This window comes from Capra hircus, chromosome 3 (genome assembly GCF_001704415.2).
Source record: "Capra hircus breed San Clemente chromosome 3, ASM170441v1, whole genome shotgun sequence".
In the NCBI taxonomy this organism is placed as follows: Eukaryota; Metazoa; Chordata; class Mammalia; order Artiodactyla; family Bovidae; genus Capra; species Capra hircus.
The window spans coordinates 61,483,110-61,496,375 of NC_030810.1; the positions used below are offsets into that span (position 1 = coordinate 61,483,110).

General features: G+C 39.3%; 1 protein-coding gene across 1 annotated transcript in view; it reads right to left on the bottom strand.

Annotated features, from left to right (window-relative positions):
* The window catches only part of LOC102168228 (uricase), a 34,139-nt gene that overhangs the window by 12,338 nt on the left and 8,535 nt on the right, over window positions 1-13,266 (bottom strand). The window contains exons 2-4 of the mRNA XM_005678168.3: window positions 9,885-10,103; window positions 7,870-7,986; window positions 7,692-7,770 (exon numbers count right to left, since the gene is read on the bottom strand). Of these exons, the coding sequence (XP_005678225.1) occupies window positions 7,692-7,770; window positions 7,870-7,986; window positions 9,885-10,103 (415 nt within the window). The remainder of the gene's footprint in view (window positions 1-7,691; window positions 7,771-7,869; window positions 7,987-9,884; window positions 10,104-13,266) is intronic.

A 13,266-nucleotide genomic window follows, 5' to 3' on the forward strand; every position in this document is an offset into this window, starting at 1 on the left:
TTGGTTATACTTTAGTTGCATTTTTTTTTAATTTTTTTTATTTTTTAAATTTTAAAATCTTTAATTCTTACATGCGTTCCCAAACATGAACCCCCCTCCCACCTCCCTCCCCACAACATCTCTCTGGGTCATCCCCATGCACCAGCCCCAAGCAAGCTGCACCCTACGTCAGACATGGACTGGTGATTCAATTCTTACATGACAGTATACATGTTAGTTGCATTTTTATAATTAGTGTCAGATTGGGAGAAATTTGATGCTTAAAGAATTATGAATTATAATTCAAATAGTGTGTGTGTGCCTGTGTGTGTGTGTGTGTGTTGGCAGGGTGTTCTGCCTATTTCAACTAGTTAGTGACTTAACCATGCTAGTGACTTCAAGGTTTGTCTAAGCTTGCAGTTCACAGAGACTCGTGAAAGAGTTAGAAGACTGAGGTTCCATATAATGCCTACACCACAGCCTGCGCCACACATGTAGAGCCTCGCTCTCCTCTCAGAGCTGAGGAAGTCACAAACATAGTACCCACCCTCATCCCTTTGGTGAAAAAAATTTCTCTCTCTTCCAGATTCCCCCATGGAACTAGCAGACTCTGAAACAGCTGGAAGTACACTTCATGATGTAACTTTAAAAGATACGGTAGGAAAAGATAGAGTAGTGGGAGTTTTACAGCAATCCTCAGGGCCTAAAATAGGTTCCTCAGATTCAGTGGGCTTTCTCTAAATGTTTGTTCAATCAATAAAAATGAATCCAGTCCACTAGGAGAAACCCAGTTACATATCCTGCTGGGGAAAGTTGTAGGTTGAATGTGTGATTAAGTGTATATGTTCGAGAGCGCAGAATTCTCACGACTCTAGCCAGCCCCCCACCGAAAGTGTTATTTAGAGATTTGTAACAGTAGCCTTTGGGTTTCCCTGCTGGTGCAGTGGCAAAGAATCTGCCTGTCATTGACATTGCCTGTCATTCTGCATTGCAGCAAATGTGAGTTCGATCCCTGGGTTGGGAAGATCCCTGGAGAAGGAAATGGCAACCCATTCCAGTATTCTTGCCTGGAAAATCCCATGGACAGAGAAGCCTGGCAGGCTATAGTCTATAAGGTCACAAAAGATTCAGACATGACTTAGCAACTAAATAACAAAAAACAGTAGCCTTCAGCATGTGAACTGGAGTGTGTCAGATAATAATTATTTTCTTCAGTTAGGTCTATGTAAGGGCATTTCTTATGATAACGATTGTACACTGAATCACCTCATAATATCTGTGGTTTTAGCTCTTGGAAAATAAGCAAATTAAGAATTAAACTTTGTTACCAAAAATCCAAAGAGGGACAGAGTACGAATATCATCTTCAAATAGACAACACAGGAAGATATGGACACTCAGGGATGTGTGCACACACACACTGCACACACCGAGGCAGCAGATGCCTCCTCCCTTCAGATCCCTGCCAGCCCCACATGCTATGGGCGGGGGGCAGGGTTTACCGGGCTCTAGACAGTCAAGCTGGAGCTCTGGGAACATCGCCACAGTGATCACAACACCCTGAAGTTTTCTGCAGAAAGAAAAAGCTTTGGGCCTGATTCTGTTGATAAGTTTTCCCACTCTGCAGCAGCCAGGTGACTAGCATGCAAGCTGATGATAGCTCCTGGTAATTCCTGGAAAGAACAGGGTGTGAAGCCTGTCTTCTTTCTTTGATCAGCTGAGCCCTATATTTGGCCACTCCACTTCCACCTCCAGGGCTCTGCTAGATATTCTTGCAGAGGGAGGTCACCAGTGTCTAACTGCCAAACTGCACAATCTCTTCAGTCTCCTTTCAAGCCAAGCTTTTTAACCTTCCTGCAGCAGAGACCATGGGCAGCTTCTCTTCTTCCTGGGTCCTTGGCTAGACTGCATTTCCCAGCCTTCAGGTGTGGTTGTGTAGTTGGGTTCTCTTCGTTTGATGTGCTCTGTGCTACTTTCAGGCCTGGTGCTATGCTTGAGTGGTTTTGCCCCTCCGTTTTCTTCTCCAAGCTCTTTTCTGCCACTTGTCTGGTATGGGACCCACTCTCAAGGTGACCCAGAAAGGAAAGGATTAAAATGTCTAGTTGCATCAACCTGGGTTCCTGAATAAATTCCTGGAGCAGAGCACCCTCCCAACACACACACATACACAGTGAACTTGACTTTTACACATAGCAGTAAACTTTGTGTAGGAAGCCACTGCATATAAGCTTACTTGTTATGCATTCTGTTACCCCAGTAACTATCCCTCATTTCCTGAAATGTACTTTTCCTTTTGCTTCCATAATACCATTGTCTCCAAGTTTCCTCCTGTCTCTCTGACCATTCTTCTCTCTCAGTCTTTAAACTTTTAACTCTTAAACTGGGGAATTTTCCCCCACGGCCCTTTCATCTTTCCTCTTCTCACTTTATATGTTTTTCTGGATTAGTCCTTCTTCCCATGGCTTCACCAACTATCAGTCTCCAAATCTTTTCCTTATTTCCAAACTCACCAGCTTCCTCTGGAAACTTCCTCATTACATGTATTATTCTTAGTCAACACCCCCAGGCTCCTGACTTTAGGGTAAGTTTAACCCCTCCTTTTCTCTAACCTTGCATCCCTATGCAACTACACAGACCTATTAAGCACTCAAAAATACCTCACATAATGTCCCTCCCCAGCTTCTGCAGTCCCTCCATCTCTGCCTCTACTGCCTGAGGTCAGCCTACATCATTACTTCATCTCTGAAACAAGTCTCCGAATGTTTTCTTATGGCCTATTTCTCTAGCCAGTTTACCATAATCTTGGTCAGAATTACCCAAATGTACACATATATACACAAAGACCTTCCCTGGATCTCTATAATCATTCAGAATAATAATAATAACATCTTTCTTTCAAGGAGTGTTTCTTATATGTTAGGGACTATACTAAATGCTTTCAATTAACATTTATTTCCTTTAATTATCTGGATAATTGCTGAGGGAGACATTGTTATCCTCATCTTACAAATTAAAAAACACTGAAGTTGTGTATTTAATGTGCTAACAGTCACAAAGTTATTAAGTGGTGGTGGTTTAGTCACTAAGTTGTGTCTGACTTTTGTGACTGCCTGCTAGGTTCCTTTGTCCATGGGATTTCCCAAGCAAGAATACTGAAGTGGGTTGCCATTCCCTTCTCCAGGGGATCTTCACAACCCAGGGACTGAAACCAGGTCTCTTGCATTGCAGTCAGATTTGTCATCTGAACCACCAGGGAAGCCCATTAAGTAGTGGAACTCAAGTTCAAAAACACTTCAGTTTTCATAGAATAAAAGTAGGAATTCTAGTAGGGAGAATAAAAGACGAAAGTAATAAATGCTAGTAGGGAGATTAAAAGACAAAAGGAATAAATTCATTCATATCCACAATAAGAAGTTAAGGGATACACAAAATATTTAGATTAGAAAATAATATCAAAAACAACAATCATGAGGGGAGGAGAATACAAATGCAAAGTATCTATCTATCTATATAGATAGATTGCTGTGCAAAAACCTCATGGTAACCACAAAACAAAAATCTATAATAGATATTCACACAGAAAAAGAAAAAGAAATCCAAACATAATAGTAAAGATAGTCATCAAATCACAAAAGAAGAGAACAAAAGAAGTAAGGGGAAAAAACACCTACAAAAGCGAATTGAAAACAATTGATAAAATGACAATAAGAACAAGCTACTGCTGCTATTGTTTAGTCGCTAAGTTATGTCTGACCCTTTGCGACCCCATGGACTGTAGCCCACCAGGCTCCTCTGTCTATGGGATATTCCAGGCAAGAATACTGGAGTGGGTTGTCAATTCCTTCCCCAGGGAATCTTCCTGACCCAGAGATCAAACCTGCATCTCCTGCTTGGCAGGTAAATTCTTTACCACTGAGCCACCTGGGAAACCAATGGGAACATATATACCAATAATTGCCTTAAACATAAATGGACTAAATGATCCAAGCAAAAGATATAGACTAGCTGAATGAGTAAAGAAACAGCTTCCATATGTGCTGCCTACAAAAGACTCACTTCAGATCTAGATGATATACATAGACTGAAAGCGAGGGGATTTGAAAAGGTATTTCATGAAAATGGAAATCAAAAGAAAGCTAGAGGGAATTCCTTGGTGGTCCAGCGGTTAAGAATCCTCCTGCCAGCATAGGGGATATGGGTTTGATCCCTGGTCTGGAAAGATGCCACATGCCTTAGTGGGAAAACTAAGCCCATGCACAACTACCAAGCCAGTGCTCTCGAGCCAGTGTGCCACAACTACTGAAGCACATGTCCCCAGAGCCTGTGCTCTTAAACAAGAGAAACTACCACAATGAGAACTCACTCACTGCACACACTAAATGAACTCACACACTAGAAGAGTGGCCCCCACTCACCACAACTAGAGAAAGCCTGTGCATAGCGATGAAGACCCAGCACAGCCAATAAATAAATAAAAATTTTAAAAGAGAAAGCTGGAGTGGCCATACTTATATCATACAAAATAGACTTTAAAATAAAGACTGTGAGAAGAGACAAGAATTTACAATGGAGAAAAGATAGTCTCTTCAATAAGTGGTGCTGGGAAAACAGGACAGCTATATGTAAAAGATTGAAGATAGAACATTCTCTAATAACATAGACAAAAAAAAAATCTCAAAATGCATTAAAGATCTAAATGTAAGACCAGATACTATAAAACTCCTAGAGGAAAACACTGGCAGAACACTGTTTGAAATAAACTGCGGGAAAATTTTTTTTTTATTCATCTCCTAGAGTAATACAAATAGAAAAATAAACAAATAGAACCAAAATAAACTTTAAAATTTTGCATAGCAAATAAACCCATAAACAAAATGAATAGACAACCTATGGACTGGGAGATGTCAAGGGATTAATTTCCAAAATATGAAAATAACTCATACAGCTTAATATAAAACAGCAAACAATGCAATCAGAAAATGGTCAGAAGACCTAAAGAGAAATTTCTCAGAAAAAGATATATAGACAGCCAATAGGCACATGAAAAGATGCACAATATTGCTAATTTGGGGCTTCCCTGGTGGCTCAGACAGTAAAGAATCTGCCTGCAAAGCAGGACACCTGGTTTCAATCCCTGGGTTGCGAAGATCCCCTGGAGAAGGGAATGGCAACCCATTCCAGTATTTTTGCTTGGAGAATTCCATGGACAGAGGAGCCTGGCAGGCTACAATTCATGGGGTTGCACAGAGTTGGATATGACTGTGCATACACGTATACATACATTGCTGATTTTAGAAAAATACAAAACTACAATGATGTATCACTCTCACAGATCAGAATGGCCATTACTTGAAAAGTCTACTGATAATAAATGCCAGAGAGACTGTGGAGAGAAAGGAATTAATCATATGATCCTGCTATCCCACTCCTGGGCATATATCCAAAAGAAAATTCTAATTTGAAAAGATACAGGCATTCCAACATTTATAGCAGCACTGTTTACAATAGTCAAGACATGGAAGGGTTTCCCTGGTGGCTCAGTGGTTTAAAAAAAAATTCCTCCTGCCAGTGCAGAAGATTCAGATTCACTCTCTGGGTCAGGAAGATCCCCTGAGAAGGAAAAAGGAGACCTACAAATCCCCTGGACAGAGGAGCCTGGTGGGCTATAGTCCATGGGGTCACAAATGAGTTAGACACGACTTAGTGACCAAACAACAACAACAACAAAAATAGCAACAAGACATAGAAGCAACCTAAATGTCCATAGGCAGATGAACGGATAAAGAATATTTATTACTCAGTCATAATGAAGAATGAAATCATGCCATTTGCAGCAACATGGATAAACCTAGAGATTATCATATTGAGTGGAGTAAATCAGATAAAGACAAATATATGATATCACTTACAAGTGAAATCTAAAAAAAAGATACAAATGAATTTATTTACAAAGCATAAATAGACTCACAGACATAGAAACGGACCCTATGGTTACAAAAAGGGATAGCAGCTGTGGGAGGAAGATAAACTGGGAATTCGGGATTAATATATACACATTACTACATATAAAATAGATAAACAAGGACCTAATGTATAGCACAAGGAACTATATTCAATATCTTGGATTTAAATCATCTCTAATGGAAAAGAAGCTGAAAAAGAATATATATACACATATATGTATATGTGTGTGTATAACTGAATCATTTTGCTGTACATCTGAAACTGACACAACACTGTAATGTAATGTAAACTACAATGTAAAAAATGGTTTACATTTAAAAAATTAAAATAGGAAAGCAATAAAGGAAGCAAAACATCTTGGTCTGCAAGAACTGTAGACTTAACTACCATGCAAAAACTTCCTCATTGCACCAGGGTTTGGTTTTGTTTTGTTTTGTGCTTTTGGCCATGCTGCTCAGCTTGCAGGATCTCAGCTCCTGAACCAGAGATCCAACCAAGGCCCTCAATGGTGAAAGTGTGGTGTCCTAACCACTTGACCACCAGGAATTTTCTAGTTACACCAGTCTTGCTAGTACAGTAGATTAAGGCCCAAACCAACCTCTTCACATTTGGAGGATTTAAAAACTCACTATTTTCTCAACTTATCAACTAGTTATTCAGTCTTCTTTATATAATAATAATTTCATAACTATTAATCAAACACCAAGACGGCCCTGGCTGTGCCTAGAATTTAATACAGATAGGGAAAACATTAAATGATTAAAATGTTAAATGACTAGGACTTTCTAAGGGAAGGCAGTATCCGGTAGAACTCAGAATAAGAAACATTTATATTTTACTAATCTTTTAAAAGATATTTATGATGTTTATCAGATACCACCTTAAATTCTTAGTGAAGAAAGCTAGAAATGAAAGAAAGATAAAGTAAAAGAAATGAAAGAAACAAGGGGGAAAGAGAAGGAGAGGAGATGAAAGAAAAGAGAGATGAGAAAAGAAAAAATTCAGAGTTCTCACTTTCAATTTATAATGATCACTAAAGTTTATCTTTTATTAGGATAGGGACACTTTTACCATGGTGGCTTCACGGTTCTTAAAGTTCATCTCATCCAACTCTTAACCAATTATTGAACTCTGTTCTGACAACCTCAATAAATCAATGAAAGACATACTTTGCTAAGTTTAGTCATCAGTACCAATAAGGTCTATATTATAATTATGTTCCACAGTTAATGTTTAGATTTATTATTAAACAGAAAGAACTATATAATTGTCACTGCTATTTTAAATGAAGCTTATTTTATTGTAATTATAATAATATCAATGGTTTTATTATTAGGACAAAATAAGGAAACATGATTGTTATTTTCTAGGCATTTCCTATAAAGTTATTATAATCATAGTTTGGTATAGTATAAAAAGCACTGGTCAGAAATTTCAGAGATTTGAGACTTTTGTCAGCCTGAGTCTTTTTTCCCTCTCACCTCAAGATCATGCAATAAAAATGATTGACCTCACTCAACCCTCAGATTTGTTGCAAAGGGTATTATTTCATCTTTATACTTTTAAGATAAAAAGCAGACAGTTCTTTAATGTAATCCAAGGTCACAACTTTCATTCCCATCTCAGATTTTAAAGAGTTCAAAATTCTCTACAGTTCTCCTTGGTGCTGATAAACAGAGTTGTTTAGAAGAAAAAAAAAAAAAACTAAAATTGCTATTACAGAATCAAACATGAAAAACATTTTCTCACCATTCCTCAACTGTTCAACCTCACAGAAGTGTGTTCCAGTGGGAGTATGAATAAATGCATGGACATGCTTAACTCCATTCTGAAAATTAGGAAAAAAAAGATTGTTTCCAATAAAATTTCAGCATATGTCATAAAGCCAGTGTCTTTAATTAAACAGAACACAAATAAGTGAGGCAACCTTTTCAAAACGCTTCCAAGGGACTTCTTCCACGTAGACTTGAACTCGAATGACATGGTTAAAAGAAGAAAGGAAATGCTCACAGATATTCACAGCAAAAGTTTCTATGCTTTTGATCTATAAAGAGAAACAAATGTGAATGAGCAGCAATACCTGCCCCAATTGAAAGTCATTTTTAAATATCCACGGGACTCTCTTTCCTGATCAACTGTTTTTTGGAATCAGAGAAATGAAGACTTAGAGAGAATCTTAGAGATGAATTTATCTTTTTATCCCAATTTTTCACGTGGGCCCCTAAGTGTAGTTAATGGATCACCACCACCAGGTGAGACTACCCTGTTTTTAAAAGAAAACTGTGTGCTGGAGAGGATGTGTCTGTCCATCAGTGGATGAGCAAAAATGAATTGAATATTCAGATTCTCCCCAAGATGAGCTCGGTCATCACCCATGCCAGCAAAAGTATTGCAGGATACTCCAAAACACTCTGCTCTCTTTGTGAGGCTGGCAAACAGACCTTTCAGTTTCCTCAGGAAAAGTGTCAAGGAGGGGTCACTTCAGCTTTCTTTCCCTGCAAACATGCCTTCTATAGACCATCTCCAACTCTCTACCCCCAAAAAGCAGCTCCCTACTTCCACCCAAATTCTTCATATTAATCTCTATTTAATGGTACTAGTTCAGTCTACAGATTATTTATGGTTTTGAGTATAATTAAGGTAGAATCCCAGGGACGGGGGAGCCTGGTGGGCTGCCGTCTATGGGGTCGCACAGAGTCGGACACGACTGAAGCGACTTAGCAGCAGCAGCAGCAAGGTAGACTATACAGGTTTCCAGAATAGTTTTGTTTCGTATCTGAGGTTTATAAGCATCCTACTGCACTCTCAAAAGTATCTTGGTTTGGATATGAAATTACGGTCGCTATGTACAATGAATGAATTTAATTTTTTTTTAAACATCCAGGTCCATTCCTTCACTTTTCTATATCTCTCACATAGTACAGGAAATATAAGAATTTGTGGTACCCAATCATCTTCTTAAACACAGTACTAGAAGCTGATTTTCAATTTATTTTTAAAGAAAGCAATGTCTTTTTCCAGATCACTGTTTGCGCTTGCTGGGCCATTCTGATTAGCAAGAGAAAGGTTCAGGGTGGAGGCAGGCCTTGCAGAAATAATCTTTCAATTAGTTTATTCATTTCATGCATTATAGGTGTGGATTTCATGCAAAATCATGGAAAAAGAAACTTTATAGTCTACATTTCTTGTCTTTTTAAACTTCTTAGTAAATAAAAAACCATCCTGAATTGCCCAGAAATCTGGTGGTCACCCAGCACAATTTCACTCACACTTTTTAGAGAAATCTGAGGTAAAGTGCTAAAAAAAAAAATCAGATTCTATTAGTTCCAAGACCCTTTTGAAAAGTACAGTTACCATCAAATAGGGACACTAAGCGGTCATAGAGTTGAGAAAATTAGGAAGGCATTAAAAGTTGGACAAATAGATTTCAAACTATATCTTATACTGAATTTTCTTCTTTAGTAATACCAAGAAGAGAAATGGTACTTTCTTCTATAAATACACACTATTCTTAAAGAAAAAAAAAAAAAAACAATAGGACTCAAATAAATGCATGGCAACAATGGGTAAAATTCTAATCTGAAGTTGTCTCAGGGCCTTGATTTGCCAAAGATCCTAAATACGTGATAACATGTAAATTTGTCAAATAGGATTCTCTGCCTTCTAAAAGATGCTGTACTGAGTTGAAAACCAAGGAAATAGAACAAAGAGGGAACAAAAAAAAAGAAAAGCAAATAAAGTGGTGAGTTTTTTAAAAAGTGAAATTTTCTGTAAAGCTAAGAATTTTAGAATAGGAAAGGGATCTTTTTTTCAAAGGCTTAAATGTAAAAATAAAGCTAAAACGTATGGGGAACTTGAAATAAGCAAGTACAGTCCTCACACTATAGTACAGTGAATTCTCCATCCAGATAGGCAGCATCTAAGAAGAAGAATGACACATACGCCTTTGAACTTGGCCAGGACGTGAACTGTGTTCTTGATGGTGTCTGTCGGGATGATGTCTGAATTGTCTCCATGCACGTACTCTCTTTTGGAGTTCAGAGTAAGTTGCACTGAAGTTGCCACTTCCTTAATGCTGTGATATTTTCCATCTCGCTGAATATGAAGAACTTTTACCATATCCTTACCATAACCAGTTCGGACAAACTCCACTTCATCATTCTGCAATGAAAATAATCATCTTATTGAAGAAGGCTAGATGAAAACCAGAAGTCAACTGCAATCTTTTTTTAATTGGAGGATAATTGCTTTACAATATTGTGTTGGTCTCTGCCGTACATCATCATGAATCAGCTAGAGGTAAAAATATGTCCCCTCCCTCTTGAATGCAATTTCTTTTAGCCTTAATTTTATCATATAATTGCGAACAGTAAGAGTCAAATTATTCATGAAACCAAAATCATGCCTTATCTTTGAAGAATGAGGACTTGTATGGAGAAAAGAGAATTGCAAGAAATAGACTAAAATATATCAGTTTGGCCTTAAGAGAGACAGGTAGATGACTTTCTTGATAATACTAACCAATGATAATAAAAACAGTACCTTATAAGGCTAACTATTTACTCTGTCTTAATTAATCTCTACTAACTTAATCCTTGTATCAGCTCCATGAAGTAATATTATTTCCATTTTGCAGAGAGAAAAACTGAGGTTCAAAGAATTTAAGTGACTTGCCCTATTTAGTAAAGGATAGAGCCAAGAATTCACCCTCAGGGCTGTTGACTCCAAATTGTGACTGAAGCCACTTAGCTGCAGCAGCAGCAACCACTGTATAAACTGCCTTCCTCTATAAAAGTGTTTTGACAATGTTAACTGGAAATAATCATATCCCTCTTTTTATAGAGAGTAGTATTCTGGAGAAACAGCCCTATGATCAATAAAAACAACTGGAAAATTGCTTCTTCTACTTGCTACCAGGAAGAAGAGCAATTAGTGACAGGGTCTTGATGACCTTCAGCAGCACAGAGCCAGGGCCATCTGGCTGTAGGGAGAGCTATGCTTTTAGAGAAGAGACACTTAATAAAAGCCAGTGATTGATTCATTAGTATCCCTGTCTGAAGCTGGACCCTCGGTGGCGATTACACCCATCTCCATTGCTAGGCCCTTTAAGAGTTGTGCCTGGGCTTTCTTGGTATTTGAGAAAAGAGGCAGGAAGGAGCAGAGGGACAGGAAAACTTATTTTATTTAGCATGAAAATTGTCATAGAAACGGTAATAAGAAAAGGTGACAAAAATAAAAGTAAATCAAAAACAACATGCAGTGAGAATCTGGGGAGGTCACAAAGAAGAAACCTCACCTGCTAATCACACATATGTGATATGCTCAGACAGGTCAGGAACTGCCTAAACACCTACCTGCATGTAAAAAAAATCACCACACCCCCTAGGAGGAATTTTAAAATACTAAAATTAGAAATTTTTGTCATATCCTTTATCAAAATGAGGTAGGGGAAGCTGTCTTAAATCTTGGAGACAGAGCCTAGTCGGGCTTGCTGCTATTGCTGCACATACCCTGAGGGTATGAGGTCTTTGCATTCAGTTCTTCCCCTGTAGGAGTGACATGCAGAAGGGACACTCTGAGAGAGTCTCCTCAGAAGCCTCTGACCCAATCTTTGGGGGACTCATCTTCAAGAAAAACTGAAGAGGAGATTTAAAGGATCCTAATAAGAACTCTAATGCTGACCAGGAAAGAGGCACAGTTGTGCGACTGTAGTGGCTTTGAAATCAGACCAGGTCCAAATTCTGCCCTGCCATTTATAGCTTTGTGGCTGTGACAAATAATTTGATGTCTGTAAGCCCCAGCTTCCCCCCTGCTTTGTAAAAATGGAGGTAACTACCTCAACAAGTGCTGGTGCATGTGAAGGGCTGGACTCCACCCCACTGATGCAGTGAGGTCCCCCCGCAGCAAGAGAGGCCATGTCAGGTCTGGCTGTGGGTGCAGTGGCAGCAGAGACGGCAGAAGGAACCCTGAGCAAGGGCACTAGTTTCTGGAGCGGAGAGCCCTGCTGGTAGCAGCAGAAAGAAGACTCTGCTCTTTCTAGAACCACTAGGAGTTCTACCCGGAGGAGGGAGGCGCTTGGCTGGCTTAGGGTCCCTGGGTGATATGGGCTGGGGTCGAGGATCTGAGGTCTCTGAGACCTTCCAGCAACCTCGGCACACAGCAAGACTCCATAAATATTATTCCTCAGTCCCATTCCCTGCCACTAAGTACCTATGCTGGTTAGTCCGTTGAAAGCAAGTTTAGTTCAGTTCAGTCACTCAGTCATATCTGACTCTTTGTGAACCCATGAATCGTAGCACGCCAGGCCTCCTTGTCCATCACCAACTCCCGGAGTCTACCCAAACCCATGTCCATCAAGTTGGTGATGCCATCCAGCCATCTCATCCTCTGTCATACCCTTCTCCTCATGCCCCCAATCCCTCCCAGCATCAGGGTGTTTTCCAATGAGTGAACTCTTCTCATGAGGTGGCCAAAGTATTGGAGCTTCAGTTTCAACATCAGTCCTTCCAATGAACACCCAGGACTGATCTTTAGAATGGACTGGTGGGATCTCCTTGAGGTCCAAGGGACTCTCAAGAGTCTTCTCCAACACCACAGTTCAAAAGCATCAATTCTTCGGTGCTCAGCTTTCTTCACAGTCCAACTCTCACATCCATACATGACCACTGGAAAAACTATAGCCTTGACTAGACGGACCTTTGTTGGCAAATATGCTTGAATATGCTATCTAGGTTGGTCATAACTTTCCTTCCAAGGAGTAAGCGTCTTTTAATTTCATGTCTGCAATCCATCTGCAGTCATTTTGGAGCCCCCAATAATAAAGTCTGACACTGTTTTCCACTGTTTGCCCATCTATTTCCCATGAAGTGATGGGACCAGATGCTATGACCTTAGTTTCCTGAATGTTGAACTTTAAGCCAACTTTTTCACTCTCTTCTTTCACTTTCATTGAGAGGCTTTTTAGTTCCTCTTCACTTTCTGTCAGAAGGGTGGTGTCATCTGCATATCTGAGGTTATTGATATTTCTCCTGGCAATCTTGATTCCAGCTTGTGTTTCTTCCAGACCAGCGTTTCTCATGATGCACTCTGCATAGAAGTTAAATAAGCAGGGTGACAATATACAGCCTTGACATACTCCTTATCCTATTTGGAACCAGTCTGTTGTTCCATGTCCAGTTCTAACTGTTGCTTCCTGACCTGCATACAGGTTTCTCAAGAGGCAGGTCAGGTGGTCTGGTATTCCCATCTCTTTCAGAATTTTCCACAGTTTATTGTGATACACACAGTCAAAGGCTTTGGCATAGTCAATAAAGCAGAAATAGAT